Source organism: Pyrgilauda ruficollis, unplaced genomic scaffold (genome assembly GCF_017590135.1).
Source record: "Pyrgilauda ruficollis isolate IOZ18807 unplaced genomic scaffold, ASM1759013v1 scaffold8, whole genome shotgun sequence".
Taxonomy (NCBI): Eukaryota; Metazoa; Chordata; class Aves; order Passeriformes; family Passeridae; genus Pyrgilauda; species Pyrgilauda ruficollis.
This window is the reverse complement of record NW_024529932.1, coordinates 12,485,562-12,509,759: the sequence shown is the minus strand read 5'-3', so window position 1 is coordinate 12,509,759 and position 24,198 is coordinate 12,485,562. Positions and strand designations below refer to the sequence as shown.

The 24,198-nt window shown below is 45.5% G+C and overlaps 1 protein-coding gene across 1 annotated transcript in view; it reads left to right on the top strand.

Annotated features, from left to right (window-relative positions):
- The window catches only part of AMOTL1 (angiomotin like 1), a 54,384-nt gene extending 39,304 nt beyond the window's left edge, over positions 1-15,080 (top strand). Inside the window, exons 8-13 of the mRNA XM_041487287.1 lie at positions 3,523-3,672; positions 7,131-7,321; positions 8,627-8,752; positions 9,994-10,220; positions 10,908-11,177; positions 12,117-15,080. Of these exons, the coding sequence (XP_041343221.1) occupies positions 3,523-3,672; positions 7,131-7,321; positions 8,627-8,752; positions 9,994-10,220; positions 10,908-11,177; positions 12,117-12,220 (1,068 nt within the window). The 3' untranslated portion in view covers positions 12,221-15,080. The remainder of the gene's footprint in view (positions 1-3,522; positions 3,673-7,130; positions 7,322-8,626; positions 8,753-9,993; positions 10,221-10,907; positions 11,178-12,116) is intronic.
- The last annotated feature ends 9,118 nt before the right edge of the window (positions 15,081-24,198 follow it).

The window sequence follows — 24,198 nt, the reverse complement described above, 5'->3', positions numbered from 1 at the left end:
CTGGGGCTGCCAGCACGCACCCAAGATCCAGCACTCACTTTCCCTTTTGTCCTGTTTCATGGCTGAGCCAGAGCACCTTTTCAACAGTCTCCAGTGTTTCTGGATCTTAATTAGACACATGGAGAAGATAAGCTGCAGTGTTAAACCTTCATTTTAAGCCAGGGATTTTTACTATAGTTCAGAATATATTGAGGAAAACACAAATTCAGTCAAATCAAAATGACTGTTATTATTGTTAACAGAGCTCTAGCTCATACACTGCTTTGTAAATCTGCCCACATTTCTTCTACCACCAGCATGTATTTAACAGCATTTTAAATCAAGCCTTGAGAATTAAGCAGTAGCTACTAAGTTGAATTAACATAAGATAGTGTTCTATATAAATCTGCATTATCCTGAGTGCCTGCTAGTAGAAGGATTTAATTCAAAATGTGTAGGTGGTATTATTACCACATGTCATTTAGCAGACTGCTGCTGGAATCATGTGTCTGTTCCATGCTTTGAATAGAAAACTGAATAATTGGAGAGGGCTCAGAAAGCAGCTGTACAATTTATTTGGGGTCCAGAAGCTGTTCTTTTTTGGGAAGAATTACAGTGAAAAGTTGTCTGAGCTTCTGTCTGTGCACATGAATCACTGAATGGTTATGACTGGAAGGGACAACAGTGGGTCTTCTGCTCCAACCTCCCTGCTCAAGCAGTGTCATCCTAGAGCACATGGCACAGGATTGTGTCCAGATGGTTCTTGATGATCTGCAGTGAGGGAGGCTCCATAACCTCTCTGGTCAATCTGTTCCAGTGCTTGGTCACCCACATAGTAAAGAACCCTCAGAGCTTCTTCCTTCTCTGCAGAGCTGGTTTCCAGCAGGTCAGCCCCCATCCTGTACTGGAGTATGGTCTTATTTCTCCCCAGGTGTAGGGCTCTGCATTTTTCCCTGTTAAATTTCAGAAGGTTCCTCTGTGCCCATCTCTCCAGCCTGTTGAGGTCCTTATGGAGGGCTGCACAGCCCTCTGGGGTATCAGCAACTCCTCCCAGCTTTGTGTCTGCAGGGATCTTACTGAGGAACCATCTGCACCTTCACTCAAGTCATTGGTTCATAGATTTATAAAGCTGAGCCCAATATTGAGCCTTGGGGGACACCACCAGTAACAATCCTCCAACCAGACCCTGTGCCACCTGGGATCTGCTGTTCAGCCAATTCTTAATCCTCCTCACTGTCCACTCATCCATGGTTCCTGAGTTTACCCATGAGGGTGTTGTGAGAGACAGTATTGTGAGCCCTGTCACAGTCAAAGTAGGCAATATCCACTGTTCTCCCTTCATCCATTCAGGGATGGATGAAGAAAGGATTGCTGTAGAGAGATGAACATTGCTATTTAACATAAGAGGAAATTATGAGATGCAGTGTTTGGAGGCTGAAGCTGAGCAAATCAGGCTGAAAATAAAGAGTCCAGAGATTAAAGAGTTTCAGTGTTAATTAACACTGAAACAATCTACTTAGAGTGATAGTGGATTCTCCATCTCTTACAGTCTTTCATTCAAATCTCATATCTGTAGAATTCAATTGTTCAAACTGGAGTTACATTTCTAGACCATATATTTTTCCAAGACCCACTCATCTTTACTCAGATTTATTTGCTTGGATGATCCCCTTTTAGCCTTAGCTCTTCTTCATCTTTATTTTCCTAATCCCCAGGACAAGGGCAGCATTCAGGCAAGTTTGCTGATCTAGTGAAGAAGTGAATTGTTTAATTAAATGCTTCTTGCTCTAGTAGATCACAGTTTGGAAACAGAGCAAGAAGTAATTTGCTTAAATTGCATAAGAGAAAGCCAGATTAGGCATTAGGGTAAAAGTTTTCTGGCAGTAAAGGAAAATAAGCTGTGAAGTAGTTTACAGGGATAGGTCTTGTAATTCCTACCCCTGGGTGATTTTGTAAACAGCTTATAGAGATATGTGCCAGGTTTTATGTACAGTTGTTCCTACCATGCAGCAGGAGGATGGATTGGTGCTTCTCCAGTTTCGGGGTTTTTTGGAGTCTGTGTGTCTGTGAGGTGTTGGAGCTTAGCATCACGTCTCTGATTTTAGCCATCCTTCCCTTAAGATCCATGCTTCACTGGCAGCCCAAATTAATTTGAATTACAACATTTTATACTTTGTGTTTTAAATGCATTGGTGATTTTTGGTTTTTGTTTATGAATCTGCATGCAGACTAGAAAAGTCAGAATTGGCTTGAGAGCCTCCCTATAAACTTGTGAATATGAGAACTGTCTTGTTGCGTATCTCCTGCAAAATTGTTTTTGAAGGCGGTGGTGAGCATGTGAGCATCGCCTCTCCCACAAGAGCAGAGGTGTGTGAGTGTGAACCCTCGGGCCTAGAGGGCTGCTTCAAAGCCAAGTTGTGGCTGCTGTGATACAGATGGACCCTGCAACATTTGGGAGAGCAGATGAGATCAGATGAGATCTGCTGCCAAAGAGACCCTGGGGGAGCTCCCTAACCCTCTCTATCCATGCTGGTGTGGCTGGAGGTGACACAAACACCTTCCTTCTGCCAAAACAGCACTTTCAGCAAGAAGCCTCTGCTGTGTGGGTCTTGCCAAGTTGTGAGCTCCTAAGGAATGCAGTCTTCATGCTGCTGCCAGAGACTAGTGGGGTTTATAATCTCATTAATTTTCAGGGAAAGCCCAGGGAGCTGTAAGCATTCCCCTAGATTGCAGCAGGGCTAAGGAGGTCACTCTGCCAGTTGTTGGTGCCAGGGCTTAGGGAGGTTTGTTTAGACCAAGCTATGCTTTTGTTGTGAGCAAGCCTGTATTTCACTTCACCTGTGACATGGATGGATTTAGGGTGACAGAAGAGGAATTCGTACCCCTTTTGGGGTATACTGCTTGAGCAATCTCTGGCTGTAAAACCCTGCATTGCAAAATCCTTGTGTCGTGTTTAGCCCTTCAGTAATTGTATTATAGATGTAAAGAGTGCCTGGCTTTAGCTGCCAGGCCATCCCATCTACAGATCACCATGGACAAGCCTGTGAGCATGATAGAGTAGGTGGGAGTGCTTCTGGCTGCTGGCACTCCACTTGTTCCACCTGTGTTAAGCAAATATGCAGGAGTGAAGAAAGAACCGCCCTCTCTGGGTGCAGGCAGTATGCCAAGTGTCAGCAGTCAATAAAACCCACGGGGATTCCTCTTAACTGGGTCTGTCCTGTGTGTTTGCCCAAAGAGGGTCCACCAACATGACAGCTCTTGCTTAGAAAGGGCCTGGAGGGTTCATGATTAGCAGATCCCCAGTGGGTAGAAGATCTGGGGCAGCATTCCTTCCAAAAAGGGTAGCTGAACTGTGCCCCAGCAATGCCTGCTGTGCACATTCCCTGCCCATCAAAGAGACACCATCCTTTCCCTAGAGAAACTCTTGGAAGCAAATGACCAAAGCCGTGCTAAAGCTCAGTGTGTGCCTGCAAGTGCACGGGGTCCCAGTGACCCAGGGTGGGGTACAGTGCCCTCCAGACTGCTGACCCCTGTGCCCCACAGCTGCGCAGGAAGCAGGCCTACGTGGAGAAGGTGGAAAAGCTGCAGCAGGCGCTGACACAGCTGCAGGCGGCCTGTGAGAAGAGGGAGCAGATGGAGCGGCGGCTGCGCACGCGCCTGGAGCGAGAGCTGGACTCACTGAGGATGCAGCAGGTGAGGACAGGGTGATATGGGCAGGACCCCAGCACGGGGCCTTTGGTGTTGATTTGAACAGAGATGGTCACTTGCAGCCCTGCCAGGTGACACCTTGTCTTTGGATTTGGGTTGTTGGGATTTCCTCCTAAACCATTCCTTTGGATAGGGTCACTGATCACTGGAAGTGTTCACGATAATGTTGGATGGGGCTTTGAACTCATGAAGTTTTCCTTGCCCATGACAGGAGGGTTGGATTTAGATGATCTTTGAAGGTCCCTTGCAACCCAAATCACTCTCTGATTCTTATTCCTGATCTTCAGCAGAGGATGGGGCCGTTCTGCTGTGGGGCTCTGGATACAGTTGAGTCCTGCCTGCTGCTGGGATGAGATGTCCTGGCTTCCTTGCCCAAGGGCAGCAGGGGAAAATGGCCTTCCATGTTTCTCTCTCTAGCAATGACAAATTGTGCAAAAACCAGCTCCACACAACAGGAGGAGAGGAAAGGTGTGGTACATGTGAGATTCACCCCAAAAATTCTAGCTGACGTTTCATTGAAAACGCCAAGTGGGATGATGTGGGATCTGGTAGGAGCAAGATCTAGGCCCATATTTGTTCTATGCAAAGCTTGATGTATGTGGTTCACAGAATCTTCAACCCATGACAGATCTGGAGCCAAGTGATATCATCTTCAGACAATAAATTATTTATATATCACTCCAGTCCAGAATGGGCTAGGAGTATAGCTTTGAATTTCTGTATGTGTCCCCTTGTTTTTTGGCAGCCTTATGTCCTTAGAGGGGTATTGCTATGCTTGTATTTTATGCACAGTTACTCCTGTGTTATAACACCTTCATCCCTAAGTCACAAAGTCCAGTCACCTTGAAAAGGAAAAAAAAAAAAAAAAAAGAGGATGTTGCAGGGAGAATTTCCAGGCTGCAGCCTGCACCAAATGCCAAATACATGGCTATTGACCCTGGAGGAGAGTGAGCAGATATGCTAAATGTATCAAACTACAGCTTGGGGAAAAAGCAGCAACATAAGCAAAGCATGATGCTCTTGGAACTCTTGAGGCGCTCACCCGTATCTGTCATCGCACGCATCTGCTACTATAACCTTTCCTTATTTATAAGCCATTAGTGGACACCAGAGCAGCTGTTACACAGAGCTTGTGCTGCCAGAAAGCAGAGGGGCTGATCCTCCTGGCAGGATGCCATTGGGAAATAGCTCCACGGTCAGGGTCAGTGTCAGGGTTTGCAGAGTCATGAGGCGGCCAGACCTGAGAGCATCCCCTTCCTTCTGGCAGCCCCAGGGCAGGGCAGGTCCCCCAGCACCCTGCCCAAAGTATCACTCTGCTCTTGCTCCCTGCAGACCCTTCTCATTCATCTCTACTCTTTCTTGCTTCCATAGAAGTGTTCTAAGTCTTTCTTGCCCAGTCCACCACAGGCTTGGTGTTCAAGTATTCTCAGTTCCCCCTTAGCCAGCTCCCTTCCAGTTTAACAAAGGAATTGCATAGAATATAACATGCTAATGCCATTTGAGAAAAGAACATCTGAGAAAAATCCAATTAAAATTCAAGTGAATGTAAATCTAGAACTAAGGCTGGGGTACAGAGACAAATTGATATATTAAGTAACAGAGATGGACTGTTGCTCAAATCCTTGTCTTGCAAGTTCAGGCTATGTCTGTTCATTTTGGCAAAAAAATTTTCTGTAATTTACAGATTGTTTATTTTTAAAAAATTTTTGGTACCGTAATTAGCAATTGCTGTTGGGTTGACATAATTTTCAAATGCCTGCACCCATTCCATCTAGCCAGTTTTAAGAGGAAAGATACTCTTAGCTTCTTGTCTCGCCTATAAGCTTTGGGAGAGAACTTTGGGGTATTTTTACTATTCTTATTTATACTGTTTGTTTATGAGCCACAATGTTGCAGAGAATCTTTTTACATCAAAATATCCCAGCTTTTTGCTTCAGAGCTGTCTTCTTTGAGTAATCAAAGTTATAGCTACTGAAACATTTTCTCATTGCAGAGAAAAAAAGGTGATTTTCTTTTCTCATTTTTACCAGAGTGAGCGGAAGGGACCTAGCACACAGAGACAGTGAGCCAGAATCTCTTCTGTCCCTGGCTTGTTGGTAGCTGAGTCCAAAATGGCAAATCTTCCTTATCACTGACTCACGAATTGGGACCAATAAACAAACTCTTTCAGTCAGCACTGCATGCTCAGTGTGCAGGGCTGGCAGATGTTTTGACTCAGAAGATTACCAGCTCCTGTGATGTCCCAAGATACCAGTTGTAGATCAGGACCACACTTCCAAAATACTGTGTTCCTGACAGAGGTTTGACAATACTTTTTGCAGAAGAAGAGTCACAGCCATTGTTTCCAAGGGCTGCTCCATACTGCATTTCCAAAAAGCATCTTCCAAACATCTTGTTACTGCACCAGAGGCAAAGGCTGCAGCCCTTCCCTGGTATCTCTAGTTTCAATGGTACAGCTTTGCCAGTGAACTTCAAGATGCAGCATGAATGAGACCCCAGTGCTCCTGAGACATGATTTCCTCTTCAGCACAATACTGTTCACCATGGAGTATAACAAATCTCTTGCATTGTTTATTTAAAAATAAATTTATTTCTACTGAGTTCTCCCAGAGCTTCGTGCACATTGTGCACTCATCCTTCTGCTGAGTCAAGGACTGGATCTCCCTCTGCCTCCACTCTATCAGCAGTGAGAGGAGCTCAGGGTAGCTACCCATGCTGCTTAGGTGACTTAATTATATGCTGTAACTGGGTGGAATAAATCTGGCCTGGACAAGCACTTTTCTTGCAGCATAGATGGAAAGAGTTATTCACCCATTGCTGCTCGTCAGCATCCCATGGAAGCCACGCCACAGGTGCCTGGGAATCTTCTGCCCCTCTAGTTAGAAAGTTAGCTGTTGCACCATGGAAATCATCCCCTGAGGGCACAAGAGAACTAATGTGCCAGAAGGGACAAGCTTAAATGCTTGGCTGGGATATTTTCCCAGCTGCTGCTTTAAACAGGGTACATGTAACTGGGTCACAAGGTGCATTTTTTCAGCTTTAATATATAAACCCTCTGGTAATAAGCCTGTCCATACTTAGCACTGCCATGGGCATGAAGTCCCAGCAAGAAGAATATCTTTTAAAGCTTCATTGCTTCTTTTCCTACCAATTTTTTTTTCCTACTTTTTCCCTTGGCTTGGGGTATCCCAGGAAATCTCTGCACATTCAGGGTAGCAGCCAAATCCCTGCTTCTGTCAGCATGGTCTGGGGAAGCATGTGCTAGGGTTGCATATATGGTCAACGTGCCTGTTCTGCAAGCTAAGGGGTTTAGCCTGGGATTTCCACCTGCTTCTGTCAAAAGACATGGAGATGTCTTTGTATGTGCCAGAAAACTGAGGAAAAAAGGGTCAGCATGCCATGCTCTGCAGGGCATGAATATCTGTCACTGTTTCCACTGGCAGAGGCAGGGCAGCTACCAGGCAAGCAGCCTTCCGGAGCATAATGCCCCAGCCCTCATGGAGCTGGTGCGGGAGAAGGAGGAGAGGATCCTGGCCTTGGAAGCTGACATGACCAAGTGGGAGCAGAAGTATCTGGAGGAGAGTACAATCCGGCACTTTGCCATGAATGCTGCAGCCACAGCTGCAACGGAGAGGTAAGATGGCCTTGCTGCAAGCAGGCAGCTCTGTTCACCATGGAAAGCATGGCAAAACAGTACAGAATGGGTGTTCTGTTAAGGCTGGGTGTTACTTGCCTTGCCCTGCACAGTCACACTGCCAGGGTTAATGCACTTCTCCTAGGTGTCACGCCAGTGAAACAGAATAGTTGATTGAGACAGGATTTATCCTTCTGACCAGGCCCAGAAGTTTATCAAATCTAGGCATCAGATTGAAGCAGTGTCCTCTGGCAGTCTCAAGGTGCCAAATTACACAGCACAGGTAAGGCAGCTCCTCCCAGTACCCTGGCGGAGTGAGCAGGGACATGGTATATGGCTGCACCCATCCCGTGGCCTGCAACAAGGTTGTTTAACCTAGTTTTAAAAACCTGTAGTAAGGGTAATTTTATTGCCTAAATAACCCTTTTCACCACTTCATTAATCTTCAAACTAAAATGTTTTTCCTGATAGCTAAGCTAAACTTCTTCACTGCCAATTATCTGCATTGATTCTTGTCCTTCTCAGGCATACAGGATGAACAACTGACCACCACTGATGTTTAAACAGCCTTGTAAATATTGGAAGACAGATATTCCCTGTTGTATTGTCCCTGGTCTGAACTAGCTTCCTCCCCTCAGCCATTCCTGACATGTCCAAGTGTCAACCCTTTCACATTGCGCATGTCTGGACTATCTGTCCCCAGTTTGTCTGTATCAAAGTGTGGTGGCCAAAAGCACAAAAGGCAGTGACACTTTCCAGTGATCAGGAGGATGAGATAGTTAACTTCTCAACCCAGTTTCTTAGGAACCAAATCCCCAGAAAACATCCTAAAGTGGGTTTTCCCTTTGAAATGTGTTTAGATGTGTGACTCAGGATGGACTTTCCTTTCACACTCCAGTCTAGGCAGCAATTACTGTGATTTTTTTTCAACTTCCAAAGTGTAGAGCTTTGTTACTGGTTCATGATGTAGTCTTGTTGACTTGGGATCTGGTGAGTGGGTTCCTCTGCTGTCTGACCCTCTCCTTCTGGGTGGCTGTTATCCCTGTGTGGGTCACCCATGATTCCAGCATGCCCTCTGTTCCTTTAACCCACTTAAATGAATACCATTAATGACCCAGGCCAAGCCAAGAGTAGTCTGCAACAGGATGCCCCAATGCCAGGTGGCCATCTGCTTGACAGACAGCCATCGCTGGCTTGCTCTTTGAACATGGGTTTGGGGTTTTCTTTGCAAGTTTCAGTCTCACTTGCAAAAGCCACCCGCACAGTCTCAGGAGCCTGTCTGACCGTGGTGAACCTCTTTGCCAGGGACGCCTCGGCCCCGAGCCACTCGCACAATGGCAGCTACGGCGAGATGGCGCTGGAGGTGCGGGGCTGGCAGGAGGAGGAGGAGATCGTGCAAGCCAATCGCCGCTGCCAGGACATGGAGTACACGTAAGGATGTGCCTTGCCATTCCTGCTTGTTGTGGTGCTGGGGCTGGGCTCAGATAAACCAGGATGCCCTTCTGTTCCTTCCTACATGACTGGAAAGGATGGGCTTGGCTTCATTTTGACTTATTTTTGCTCTTCAGCATTCAAACAGGGATTAAAGAGTTGTTGTCATAACCTCCTCCCTACCTTCCTGTTAAGCCTTCTGTGGCAAACCCAACGTTTTTACAAAGCAGAGGCTGTTCTACTATTAAAAGTAGTCTGGCATGCAAGGACACAAATTTGCAGACACTTTTATAAAAAAGGTGTATTTGTTGCTTGCGGAAAATACCAGTGATTGTTTTTACTGGGTTTGGGTTTTGTTTTTCACTCACAGATGCAAGCTAATCCTGCTTCCAAGGAAGTAGTGGAGTTTTGCCACTGCCTTCATAAATATAGATCAGCATCTTGTGTTTAAATTGCTCATTAAACATGTGATGATGAAAACTAATGCTTTCACTGCTTCACAAAATGCCCTGCATTGTGTTATATATTGTACAGCACAGTCAGGCTAGTCATTTGACTGTGAAAGTGTACAAATTTTTGAAAAACATAGTTTTGCAGTTGTTCAGTATGATTTGGTGTTAATTATTCCTGGAGAAGAGTTCAGATAATCCCATTTTTTTTAGTGATTTGAGAGTCTTCAGGGTCTGTATGAGAGAAGTAGCAAGCTTTGGTCAGCTCTGAACACCATGTGCTGATTGTTTTTGCAGCAGTGAGGGAGAAGGAAGAGCCCAGACCATCTCTTAGAGAAACCAAAAGGAACTCACTGCAGCAGGTCTTTACTCAAGCTGACAACAGACCTGAATCCTGGGGTTAACTCAGTCTGCCAAAGCATAGTTTCCACATTTGGCCCCAATGTATTACCAGTGTGAAAATTGCCCTTGTGTTTGTATTGTAAAGGTAGCAATGTGCAGCCTGGTCAGGATACTGCCCACTGTTCCTACTGGGTTAGTAAAACCATAGCATAGATGGGTTCAGTTAACCTTGCAGAAAAGTTTTGGCTTAATAGCTAGAAATGCTGTCTGTTTTGAAGTGCATGGTTATCCTTGGAGCAACTGCCGGGAGCTTGCCCAAGTATCCAAAAGCAGGGAGGACAGAGCAGCAGGGCATCTGCCTGGGGACCTCCCTGCTGCCTCCAGGTGTGGAGACCTGCCCATACAAATGTTTTTTCCATTCCTGTAAGCAGAGCATTCATATTTTGGCAGAATAAAGAATCTCCATGCCAAAATAATTGAGAAGGATGCCATGATCAAGGTCCTTCAGCAGCGGTCACGGAAGGACCCTGGCAAAGCTGACAGCGCCAGCCTGCGACCGGCGCGGTCCGTGCCCTCCATCGCTGCTGCTGCAGGCGCGCATTCGCGCCAGACCTCGCTCACCAGCAACCAGATAGCTGAGGAGAGGAAGGAAGAAAAGCTCTGGAAGGGAAGCATAGGTGAGTTCTGCTTTTGCTTAAGATTTGGTTCATCCATAACTTCATGCTAATCCTTGTGCTTGAGCTTAGCCAAAGTGCCTTGGCACACATTGCCCTGACAGCTCATTTCCAGAGCAATTTCCATGGACAGAATATGTGTCCTTGTGCTTTAACCTCGCATTGTATCTTAATTACATTTTTGATCATATTAAATCATTCTGAACTGATTATATAAAGCCATAGTTGAGGGAAGACCTCCCACATACAAGCTCATAATGTTTGCAACTTTGTGGTAGTAAATAACAAATTTGGGCTAGAAATAAAGCCTGAATAAAGTTAATCAAGAGGGTGAGCATCTCTTTGGCTAGCACAGCATGATGTGATGTGGCAGATAAATGGGAAAATCAGTACAGGACTGCCTGTTGTTTGGGACCACATAGAATGGAGGGTGGAGGTGTGCAAGGCAGTGTCGGGAGTAAGTGCCACTGGGATGGGTGTGCAGAAGGGGAGGCAGGGAGGAGGAGCTGTTTTCAAAAAGCTGTTTTGTAGGAAGGTACCATATGTATGCCAGCAAAAGCAGCATCAAGGGGAAAAGCTAAGCCAAGCTAAATGACTGGAGCCATACCCAGCATCTTGTAGCTCCAGGGTGGGACAGGGGACAGCACATGCATTTGAGCCGGGATATGACTGACCTCTATGTGTTTGCAGGGCTGCTCTTGGGAAAGGAGCACCATGACCACCCATCAGGCCCCTCTCTGCCTCCGCCTCTGCCCTCCTTGTCTTGCATGCCCGTCCCAGTGCCGGCAGCCTCCCACGCAAAGACGGGCAGCAAAGACAGCAGCACGCAGACGGACAAAAGCGCTGAGCTCTTCTGGCCCGCCACCGCCTCCTTCCCCGGCCGGGGACGCCTGGCTACCACCCCATCACACAGCCCAGCCCCACGGCCCCTGGGGACGCGAGTGGCCAGCGAGAAACTGGGTGAGCTCTGCCAGATCCACATCAGTGCAAAATGTCAGCACCCCCGGGGCTATCAGCAATCCCCAGAGACACATCAGTATTCATGGGGGCAAGGTGTGGGTATGTGATGCTGGCACAGTTTGTAAGGTATGGTGGAGGTTTCTCCAGGGAAACTAAAATTGTAGAGAGAGAACTTTCTAAGGCTGCCCAGAGTGGCTTTGCAGAGCTTTGTGCTTGGCAGCTTCTGTGAAGCTCCATTCGTTTGTGGCAGGCTAGATATTTATGCTGCTATGTATAAAATTGTAGCATTTCACACCTTGAAAACACTCCACACCTGCTCACATACTCAAACTCTTCTCTTTTTTTTCAACTGAAACCATGGTTGGTTAAAACACCATTTTCTCCCTAATTTTTAAAGGAAAAAATTTAAAGGAAAGCTGGGGGGAATAGTAAGGAGAAAGTGGAGATCTTTTTTTTAGGAGGGATGAAGAAGTACAATTTTAGTTATTTTTGAAAGGTGGAAACTGCTGGTTTGCAGCCCTAGCAAAGGAGACACTTATTTTATGCGCATTATTTTGAAAAAGCCTGTCTCTGACACATTCATCTCCTCTCAAAAGCAAGTTTTCCCTCTAAAAACATGCTATGTATCATTAAAAGGGCTGACTATCACAGAACTAGATGGTCTTTAGCATTCCTTCCAACCCAGACTGTTCTGTGGTTTTAGCTAAAGAGGCTGTTTTGTATGTATCTCTTAAATACCATCTCGGGGTCTGTGCACACTGACACACCTGCTGTCATTGTGCGGGGAATTCAGCATCACACATTCTTAGTGTCCTGAACAAATATGGCTTTCAGTATGTAGGATGTACAGGTAATACATGCCCCACCTTCAAGGAATGGGATGGTATTTGCTTTGAACAACTTGGACTGAAGACTAACTTTCCCTTCTTTCCATTGCAGAGAACTCCAGCCACGGGAAGCTTCCTGACAGCAAAGGCAGAGTGAGCAGTCTGCTCCACAAGCCTGAGTTTCCAGATACAGACATGATGGAAGTCCTCATCTGAGCAGAGGACAGCATCTCTGGGGTTTTGTGTGTGTACAGCCAGGCCCAAGATGGTCCTCGGTGTGCCAACCTTGAAAACTAACTCTGAGAGTTTGAAAAAAGACAAAGTTTATTCTAAAATTGAAGCTAGAGTCTGATACGTTGAGACTTTTCACTAGGCGAGAAGTCAAGAGCACTGAAGAGGAGTGATGAAATGAACTTCTGATATTTTCTGAATAGAAAGGGTCATTGAAAATGGAAAGTGGTATGAGAAGGGGAGTGTTGAGGAAAAAGGAAACTCTGTTTTCTGGCATAAAGAGAAAGTAGTGAAGTTACAGACTGGTTGCACGCTGCTGCTCTGTTTTCCTGCCTCTGCAACCAGGACAGGGAGTGAAATCCTGTCTCTTTGGAGGCCAGAGAAAGTTTCTGAATAATCCAGGAAAAACTTGCATCTTCCTCAGTATCAATGCATTTCTCAAAGGTTTCAGTCTCAAAAATTTCACTTCTTAATTTTTGTGAATAATTGGTCTGTAGATGTACACGGCAGGTTCTTGTAAGTATTTGTTTGAAGTAGCATTGGTGTGGCTTTCCTGGGCAGGCAGGTCAGGTGCCTCTTTCCTGGCTGGACAAGTGTTTCTCTTGGAGCTGAATTTACAGTACAAATAGTCATGTCTTGCAACCTCAGAGCTTGCTGAGACTTCTTTTTTTGATAGGAGCAGTTGTTGGCTGGAATTCTCCTGGTGGATGCATGTAGAAGCGGGAGGGGGGACCCTGCTGAAGCTAACCCTGTTGTAACCACGGGAGAGTTTCAGGAGGGAAAGTTGGGGGAGGATCCCTAAAGGGCTGTGCATTATAGAGTTCCTTCAGAGGGGAGCTGCATGGGTTTGTTTTTAGAGGAGTTAAGCTGGGTTCGTATGTGAGATCAGAAGATACCTCTTTCTGGGCACTGGTTCATATTTGAAGAATCAGTGTATTTGTGGTAAGAACAAGATCTTTCCTTACTTTCAATTCTTACAGCCAAATCCTAGCTTCTTTGAGCATACAAACCTGCTGTTCAAGCTGATGTGGGGCAAGACATTAAGGAGTGCAGGAGCAGGCAGGTAAGGGTTTAACTGCAGAGCAGTACGTGAGCATCGTGTGTTTTCTGTGCTGAGCTGCGGTTTCTTTACCTTATTTTACCCAGAGTGGAACATTTCTTATTTTCAGCTTTGTCCCTGAATTCAGTAAGAGGCAGCCAGCTCACCCGCTATGTTACTTGTGGCTTCGTGCACTGCACATGCTGATGGGGAAATTTTCCTCTGTCAGGCATTTCTGTATTGGCTTTGCAGTTCCTGAGCCTTGTGGTGCGCTTTAAGGAGAGCTTGGCTTTGGGAAAAGGAGCGATGGGATCTAATGTGAAGCTGCCCAGAGTGGAAAAGTGATGGGTGCTAGAAGTAATCGTGCACTCAGGGCTGGCTCGAGGTCACCCCTTCCCACAGGTGACAAATCAGAGCCCTTGACTGTTGAGAACACCAGGCATTTTAAACTCTGCTTTTGCCAAAAACTGAAGTCCTTGTGAACTCAAAGCCTTCACAGGCCAGAGCCTTGTGCTCATTACTGCCTGGCTGATACCTTTTATTTTTAAAAAGAACAAAATTGCTATGTTAAAGCTATGCACTTATTTTTGCGTGTACCTAGAATTAGATGTATGTTCTTGTCACCCTCTTTCTGAGTTTCGCACTTGTTAAACAAAGTAGTGGTAGGTAGGTTGTGCAGGAAGCAAACTGTGTGTTTCAAGTATTAGCAGCTTTGCATTGTGAAACCAAAGGTGTAAAACCCTTAGAAACGTTATGCAGCTTAATATATGCCATGTAAGATAACTTTTTTTCTTTAAAGTTAATTTAAATGTTGTAATTGTTTGCATAAAAGCCGGGACCGCGTGTGATATCACCACTGACCCACTTTTGTTGCCCTTCCTCAAGCGTCTGTGGTAGGAATGGGGCAGGAAAAAGACAAATCAAGGGAATATAAGTAAAATGTTGCTGAATTTTTAATTGCATTACTTTTTATCCAAGAAATAAGGATGCCCGGGTGCTTGGAAGTTGCTAAGCATTTTGTTACCAGCTGTAATATTTCTTTTGCTGAAACTCTTCAGTAAGTTGTGTGCAGGCAGACAGTGAGGCATCCAGGAGAAACAGTGCTGGATCAGCATGGATCAGCTCTCACTTATGTTTGGTAGTGGTTCAGCTCGATTTCTCAAAGTCAGCTAGAGCACAGCACTCCTCCTTGGGGAGATCACAGTCTCCCCAGTTTCTGCTATCCAAAGCTGGCTTTACACTTGATGCTGCCCCAGATTCATGGTCACATATCAGAAATTGTTAGAGACAGTGTGTGGGTAACTCTCGTAGGCAACAGCTCAAATAAACCAAATTCTCACCAATTGTGCTGAACTCAAGAGATGTTAGTTTTCCTGGAGGGAAGGTCTGGAGGAGTGGTGTGTCTCCTTCCAGCCCAAGCACTAGCGGGACTTGGATGGAGTACTACTGCCATATGTCAGCCCCGCTGAGCAGAGCGGCCCTGCTCCGTTTGTGCTGGCTTTCCCAGCTCTTTGAACTGTTTTGTGTTTTTGGGAAACTGTGCTGTAGCCATTCCAGGTGATGTCAGTGGTAACTAGTTGTAAAATACTGTCATTTTTTATTGTTGTTGGTTGTATAGAGACGTTTGTGTACAGTGTTTTACAGCTGGAGGGTTATTTGTACATAGGGGGGGAAATGAAGGATGTTATGTGTCACCCCCAGCAAATGTTGATATTGTTGGTCAGCCAAAGACTTCTTATTCTTTGCTGTTTAAATTTGTGCCTTACTATTGTAGATAATAAATGTATAAACATGTTTATTTTCTCACTTTTCCAGTGTGAATACATTCAGTCCTCTGGAAGAAAGGACTTGAAAAAAATCTTTAGGCTTTTGCAAACAATGTGCTATGACTAAGAGGGGATACCTCAGGGACTTTTAAGTTTGCATCTTCTCCATTTTTCACAGGTGTTAATGAAAGGCCCCACAGCAGGTGACACCAGTAAGTGTATGTGGGATGAAATCCTCCTCAAGGCAGAGGGTCAAACTGGGCACTTGCCCAAGCAAGAAGAGCATGATTTTAGAGATGATCAAGAAGAGATATGATTTTAGTGAGATTGTCTTCACTGGAAGGAAATGAGAGGGGAAACTTAATGAGATACTTTGGTGAAGATACGAATATTTTTTAGCCCTATATTCCTGCTAAGCATAGAACTCCCACTGTTTTGTTTTTTTTTTCTTGTGGGTCTGGGGCTTCTTTATTTGACAGATGTTGGATCAGTGTGAGTGAGGTACCTAAATATCTTTTATATCTAGATGTTCTTGAATTATATACTGTGCTCAGTAAGGAATAAAGATCAGATCCCATTTCATGCCGTAGTGCTGGCAAGGGGAATGCTCCAGCTTGGTGGAAATATTGTTCCTATGTTTGTTTATGCAACTGAAATAAATGGGGGGAAGGGAGCAAAAGTGAGCCAAGAGCCTAGCTCTGAGTTAGGAAGGTTTGCTCAGCAGGCTCTCACATGCTCTTGAAAGTGTCTGTTAAAAAATTCCTGAATCAGGTCCCAGGGAGCTGCAGGCATGAAAGGCATGAATGCCACTAAGGGCCTCTCTCTCCTATGAATTCTCTGCCTGTCCCAACCTTCTCTCCCCAGATCCTTGCACATACAAAAAGAACTAATCTGTCCTGAGCAGGAGTGTGTCAGCAAAGATCCAGGGGGTTGCAGGAGAGTGAGGAGAAGTTTGCTTGACCCAGATCCCAGCATTGCATGTTCCTCATGCAAGCACAGGTCGGCCTGACCCATTTGATCACTCCATCTTCAAGATATGGCAGCTGGCAGTATTTTTTGTGCCAAGAACAAAAGTTTGGTGATTGCGGAGACTGTGGCTTTTTTACTTCCTTCAAGTCAAGATTTGACAGTAAAATTTGGCATACATCTTGTTTTTCAAGGCCATGGAAGAAAAGGAAACTAACAGAGGCCAAACCAATATTAGGAAGGGAAACGCCTCATGGCCAGCTGTGTTCAGGTGTAACAAGGAGGGGGCTTATTCCACTTTTGGGTTGGGTCTTCACCACAGACACTCTGGCCAAAAAACAAAATGTCACAGTAACATTGTCTGCAGGTGAAATATATTTTGCATATTAATGTCAGGAATAAATATGCAAAGAAGCAAACTTCCAGAGTCAGTTTGTTTAAACATTAAAGTCCATTATTCCAAAAGTAAGTAACAGACCTGCATCATGTAAAGAAAGAGCTCAGAAGAGCTAAAAATATTAGCAAGACTGCCATTTAGAAGCATTCAAAAATCTAGTCCCATCCAAAATAACAAGACCTTTTCAGGAGTCACTTGGATTCAGTGCACCGTGCAGCTGTGTCATCTCTTCTGTGCTGGTTTGTTATCATTTTCAGGGCTTTTCTTCTCCCAAAGTTTGAGAGGGGCGAACATACAAACAGCAGTGAGGTGCATTCTTGAGGAAAAGCTGTGATTTCAGACATCTTTAAATACCCTCTGGGTCTGGACTTAAAGTACATTGCAGTGAAACACGAAAAGTTCAGATCTCACTCTTGCAGGAAGGATGCTGCCAGGATCCTGCTTGTCATCAGGATCCCCAGTCTGGGGTCTGGATGCAATCCAACGAACCGGGCTGGTCTTGAGCACCCCGCTGTGTTCCTCGAGCACTCTGGGTCAGCTAAGTCAGCCTGAAGGTAGTGACCCCCGCTTTGCAAACCACAGCAAGTGGGGAATACAGGGCACAATGTCCACAGTGCAGTCCACCTGAGAGAGGGGTAAAAACACCAGCAGCTGTCATTGTGCCGCTGTGATTAATGTTCATCCAGACCTTAAGCTGCGGCTTCGAAGCCTTGTAAAACCAAACACGAGTGCCCAGCATTCCTGAGCTATAAAAGGCCCAGGAATTCATTGACTCGAGGTATGAAGACCACAAGCTATTTTCTTTCATACTGAGCACTTCAGCTTTAGATGAACAAAATATCAGTGTGCATATTTTCCAGAGTAACCCTGCATGGCCCTGCTGCAGTCCAGAACTCAGTCCTGTGCCAGTGCCCTGTGGTCTGACACAAAGCAGGGCAGCAACTAAGAGATGAGAACCAGGTCTGTGTTGGCCCCCGTCCTGTGAAAGGCTGAAAACCTGCAGCAAAGTTTGGTGCTGAAAGGGAACTTTTTTTTCCTGGTGCCACGTAAAGAGGCAGCAATGGAGCTTTTGGCAAGCTGAAAGTTGGACGATAGCAGTAGGCCATACTACCTGCCCTGACCATTGTGGTGGCCTCTCCAGCTGCTTGGTGGACTCTTTGACTCCTTGTTCATGGCTCCCCTGGTGCCTGGGTGCCCTGGGAGCACCCTCAGTCCCCTACAGAAGCAGGGTAGACAGCCAGTGACCCTCCAGGCATGTGAAGCTTCCTCCAGGACAGCTGGGCTCAGAATGAGAAGAAGGGACGGTGATGGCAGCCGACATCCCTCTGCTGGTCCCTGGTTTGGGCCTTGATCAGCCCAGGTAGGAAAAATCCTGCTGGGAGGAAGCTCCAGGAGGGAGAAGAGTGTTGTAAGGTGTGGGGAGGTGGAGATCTTCTTGCTTGGAGCATTTTTAAGATGAACCTTTCTGGTAGGCTTGCTATTAAAACTGCAGTGCAATTTGGTGTGCAAAAAAATTGCTGCTTGGTGTCAATCCCATCTGAATTCATAGAAGGAGCCTTAAAGACCACATGTAGTTCCAAGACCCCTGCCCTGGGCAGTGACACCTTCTGTGAGACTAAGTTGCTCAAAGCCCCATCCAACCTGGTCTTGAAGGTTTCCAGGAACAGGGCATCTGCAACTTCTCTGGGCAGCCTGTGCCACTGTCTCACCACCCTCACAGTGCAGAATTTCTTCCTTATCTCCAATCTAAACTCTTCTTCTTTAAAACTGTTACCCCTTGTCCCATCACTACATGTCCTTGTAAAAACTCCCTCTCTGGCTTTTTCTTGTAGCATCCCTCTTGTAGCTCTGGCTTTCATCGTCTCAGTGCACATCCTACCCTGCTCTCCTGCAGCCTCTCACTGCTGCCTCCAGCACCTTTTTCCAGCTCAACCCTGCCAGAAGCAGGCAGTGAAAGCCCAGGCTGTTGGGTTCTCATGTGCCACCAGTTTTACTGTTCAGTTTTAAGAGTGAGCAGCTTAAGAGGTATGAGCTACCCTCATCGAGGTGCTTGTACAGTGCCTTGCACAGTGGGGCTGTGTGTGGTAGCCCCAAATCATACTCAAGCAGTAAATAAGGATATTTGCTGGCGATTATTATTATCTGCATGCCAGCTCTATGCACCTCTGCTTTTAAAATGAAACCATTGTACACATTCCTCAAGCCTGAATCTGGTGCACAGGTCAGAGCCCTTTCAGTTAAGGTGTTAAATAATGCCTTATCCCCACCCCAGGGCTTTTTTTAGATGGCTGAGCCTTTCTTTTCAGATGCCATGAGTGCCTTATCGTGTTACCCAGATGGCTGTGTGTGCTGGCTCTTCTGCCTGCAGGGCTCTGAAGCCTCACCCGACCCCGAACAGGACTGCAGCACCAGCCTGCACATCCCTGTCCCCATCCACCACTCCTGTGCCAATCTCCAGCAGCCATGGGCCAGCTCCTGGGCACAGCCAGCTGGCACAAGGTGTCTGCGTGGGAACCACTCCCTCTGCTGGCTCATCCTGCTGCTCTTACCTGGTGCTGAAACTGGGAAGGCTCTGGGATGGGGGTTTTGGTCTGTAGGGTGAGTCCAGCATGGGATGATGATGCTAATACCAGCAGTATTATAGTTACAGTAATTATAGTAGCAGCAGTAGTAGGTGAAGAGAGAGAGCAAGCAGAATAAGACTAAGCCAGACTAGGAGGGATCTGATCTACTTGAAGATGTCTGCTGTCATTGCATGGGGGTTGGACAAGAAGGCCTTCAAAAATCCATTGCAATCCAAACCATCCTATAAGGCCATAAATAAAAAATAAGAATACTAATCAGAAAAAGAAAATGAGATAAACAGGAATAGGAATAAGCACAATAAAAAATTTTGTTCATTACAGGGAACAATAAAATTAAGAAGAGAAGAGGAAGGAGAACAAGAAGGAGAAAAAGAAATCTGGTCACCTCTAGTGGCAGAAGAAAGTTTGAGTACAAAGAATTTGATTCTAGAGTGAGCTAGACTTTCATGCTAAGGGAAATATTTCTGTTATCCCCCAGTGACTCCTGGCTGTGGCCAGGCCTGTTCAAATGCAGACCTTTCCAGGTAAAGAAGCTCAATCTCAGCACAAGGCTTTGAGCTTGCACAAGAAAAAGGGATTGAGTGATCAAGGGAACTGGGCCTGCATTTGAAAACTAGTTTATTACATAGCCCCTGGGTGTGAAAGTTCTCTGTGCATCATCCAGTTGAACTGTTTGGACCCCAAACAGCTACCACAGACCAGGTTCATTTCAGCTTTAGAGAGGAATTTCAGACACCCCTTTAGAGCAAATATTTCCCAGCACTCGGCAGCCTTCACCCCACACATGTCAGCTTTCTCATTGGATCTTTCACCAGCAGCAAGATTTCTCCCATGTGAAAAACATGCTTGAAGTTCTAAGTAGAAGAGACTTTTCTGAACGCAGGAGCTGTCTCTCAGCTCCCTGGAGAGAGGAATGCCACATCGAGGCCCCCTTCAGGAGCAGCTCCAGAGCTGCACTGTGCTAGGCATTTGTTGGTGGGGCATGCCCTGGGTCCCAGAGGCCCCAGCAGCCCTGCGGTATTATCATATGCAAAAACCATGACCCATGGCTAGTCACTCCTGATCCCGGCAGAACAGGCACGGAATGGTGCTGCAGCCCAGGACTGCCTGGGCACTGGCCAGCAGCTGGGAATCCCTTTGGCCATCTCCTCCTCACCCCAGCAGCTCCATGTGTCCCTTGTGGGGGACCATCAGGAAAGTACCACGGAGTCTGCATCCATCACCGAAGTAATTTATGTGGACTATTTTGCTGGATGTATCAAAGTTTTCCCTTAGCAGAGCACCGTAGAAAGGGAGAATTGGCAGGGACACACATCACTGTGCATTGTTTGTTGGGCAGCGTGGGATGTTAGAGGGCAGAAATATTGGCCTACTGAATGTTGGATGAAAAAATCCCAAAAGGACCAGGCCCTGGACTCACTCCCCCCTTTCCAGAAGTTGCTTTTGCTGAAGACCCAGTGCTTGTCCCACTGCGTCCTTCATGCTCCCACTCCACTGTCCCCAGTGTCTGCTGCATTGGCCAAGAAAACTTGCAGGGAGTTTTCAGCTTCCTGACAAATCTCTTTTCTTGGGAAGAGCAGCTTCTGTGCTAGTCCATAATGATGCCATTCAGCATCACAGCATCCCTCCTATGCCCAGCTTGCCACCTCAGATTTGGAGCTGGTATTCTCCAACACTCAGTTATTCGCTGTTCCTGCAGCTGCCAGGGGCAGCTCATGCACTGCCTCCCTGCACTTGGCAGGAAAATACATAGCTGACTCTAAGATGTCCAGGATATTTAAAAAAACTCTTTGCTTTAACTGTATTTCACAAAAAAAAAAAAAAAAAAAAAAAAAAAGACTTCCAGGTATTTAGAAACATCTTGATCTTTCTCTCAGCAAGGACAGCAAGGACCAAGACTAACTCCACCACAGCAGCAGTATAACACCGGGATAAAACCAGAGCCATAGCACTGGTTTTTTGAGCATTCTAGGTCACAAATTAGAGTTTAAAATCTTCCAGCTCCCTTTCAGATGGCTCCTAACTGACCACAATCTCAGACATTGTTCAGCATTTTCCCGCAGACACCAAGTCCTTTGGAAAACCTGAAGTGGCTGTCAAAAGAGCAACTATCTGTGCTGAGTCTGGAACTCATTCTTGGGGGCAGCTGAAACAAGAGCTGCTGAGCTCTGGAGAGCACACAAAGAGTCCACCTGGTCCCACTTAATGAGTTATCACCTCTTTGCCCAAAGCACATTGCAGGAGTGGGAAGAGCTCCTTTCTGTCCTTGTTACTCTGCTCATCTTTCCTGCTTATCCATCACACTCCTGCCGATCTATTCCCTATAGATCTCGAGATCTATTCCCTTTACTTAATTTCACCATTTTATTATCTTTTTTCTGCATCTGCCAGTTCTGCACTGTGTTTCCCTCCAGCTGAGTGCAGTCCAAACACCCTCCAGGTGTTCTGTGAAATCCCTCCTCACATTCCCTTGTACCAAGGCACTTTGTGGCATCTCTCCATTTTCTTGCAACACACTCACTCCAGTTCTCAGATTTGATACTCTTGGCAAAGAGTAATTACTGGGGGGAAAAAAAGGGATGAAATTAAGTAACAAACCCACTCCAAACCAACAACTGCTGAAGAGGAGCCAGCAAGGCTAAGGAGTAAGGAACGGAGAAACTTTATCCATGCATGCTCCTATTTGCAATCAGCAATTGCTAGTAGGTTTCTATTAAAAAGAAGAGTAAAATTAAAAATATTTCTGATACATTTCACTGCTAATTGATTAAAACTATTGACTTTGAAAATGTGGAATTTTAATGAAATCTTCATGCCAGAGATATCCTCCCTCTGGATCCAGACATGCTCTCATGCTCTGCAGCTACGGCTGAGCAAAGAGACACCTCAGGAGCCAAAGGCATGTCCCACGCTCCATCCTCCTGCAGGAGTCTGACCTGGCAAGTGCGAGCTTCCCCAAGTGAGCAATGCTGAGCACTCCTCCTTCTATCCCCTGCCTCGAGCAATATTAACTCAGAGCTTCTGCATCTCTCTTGTCACCACCTATGGCTCTAAGGTGGGTCCTTGTCTTGCTCCAAGTAGTGCAGCACTGCAAGGGTAAACTACACCCCCTTCCATCAGGAACAGAGCTGGGATGCCAGCACCCTGTTCCCTCCTCAGATCCAGGGTTGGGACTGCAAGAGTTTACATGCCTGAGCCACTCCCGTAAATTCACAAAAGCTGCAGCAGAGCCAAAACCCTGCCTCCCTCACATCTCAGAGCAGGGCTAAAATCATTGCTTCATCCCTTTGCTTCATGCCCAACTCCATGAATATAACAAGTTCTGGAACACAAATCCATCAAGGGAAATAAAATCCAGGCCACCATCTTGGCTGCAAAGAGACTCCAGAGCCCTGGTTACACTCCCTGCTCTAATGCCCACATAACACCATCTGGCTTTTATTCTTTATTGGAACAAATGGTAGAAAGGGATATTACATAAAGAAGGACTTTTATTTGCTTTTTATTTATTTTTCAATTATTTGGCTCCAGAATTTTCTAAAATTATTTCTTCTTTCACTTGAAAAGAGGATGCACTGAAAGAGAGAATACATATTTTTAAAACCTGGAGTTTGGAAAGCAAGCATAAATTAAAATATGAGGTAGGCATAAAACAGCTGGAAATTTAAACATCTATGAATAATTTCTATAGTTCTCAGAAAACATGATTTATTGTTGTTACCATCACCTTACCTATGCTCCAAATGAAATTAATCCAGCCCTCAAAGTTTCAAACTGCAAAGAAGTTCCAATGAAGTCTTACCTTCTAAAATAAATCATAATGCTTCACTACTCAAAACAAGCGTTGCAGTGAGAAATGTGATGAGTCCATCTATTGCTAGGAGGAGTAATTGGGAACACAGTCCTTTCAGAGGTGCAAGTGACAGTTCTCATCACCAGAAGAAAGAAACCCAGCAGGACTCCAACTTCTTCCACTCTGTGTTTGGTGTTGACAACCTCTGTTGCTCCTGGTTTCACCACCAAGCCCAAAAACCCATGTGCCACCAACTTCAACTGGGCAGCCCCAAAAAAAGAGACCAGCCACAAGGGACCCCACCTGAAAGTAAGCAGACTAACTGGCAGATGTATCCTTCACCCTCATCCAACTCAACTTCACAGCTTGTTCTCCCAGTGCAGAAAAAAATAACCATTTTTCACTGGAGAAAGCCCAACTGCTTGAAATCCCATTCACTAGAAACAACTCAGAAAAATCAGAAATTGCCCAATTTCTGAACAGGAGTATTTCTGAGACAAGAACTGGCTGGAGAGGCAGATTTGTAAGTAATGCAGATACCAAGGGGAGAAGAGATCAATACTCAGCATCCAAATACAGCTTTTTGTGGGACTGAAAACCCTGCTTTCATTCTGCCCTTCACCCTGAGTGCTGAGCATTTAAGCTCTTCAGAATACAGCCTGCTTTACGGCCTCCATTTCCATAAAACTTATCATAACAGATGCCCATTGTGATCTTTCAAATGATACTCTAGTATGCAATGTAGAAATAATCTTTTCCTATGCAGATGATACTGATTTCGACAGAGAGCAATCAGATTTCTCTGTCCCATTCTTTCACCTCCTGTACAGTGCTTCTTCCCTCTACTTCAGAATGTATTTCTTAGGCTTGGTGGTAAACTGGGATTTGGATTAGGAGAAATAATTTGTTTAGATATACATGACCCTTCTCATTAGAGCTGCACTAGGCACACTAGAATTCCAAGCAATTTTGTGCTTGTTTTTTGATTTGTCTGGTTTTGTTTTTTAATGAAAGTTCTCCAATTGAAATGACAAGTTTTGGTAAAATCAGTGACATGAAGGTTCTGGTTCTGAGCTACTGGTCAGCTGCTACAAAGGGGAAAGAAAAACCTACGACACAACCCTTTGGTATATTCTGAGCTAAAGCAATTCAAAAACTAGGCATAGTCCCTATTTAATTTTAAATCCTTCTTCCCCACCAGACACAATATTATGGTCATTCTTACTTACATCCCATGATATATCAAGAAAACAAAGTCAAGTCTGAGATACAGAAAAGCCAACCTGTCTGACCTCAGTCCAAGGAGGAAAGCAGCACAATGATAATATCTATCTGTGATTGAACAACATAAGAATTCAATGTGGTTTTAGTTTTTTATTTTTAATTAACTTCAAATGACAGACTGGGCCATGTATGG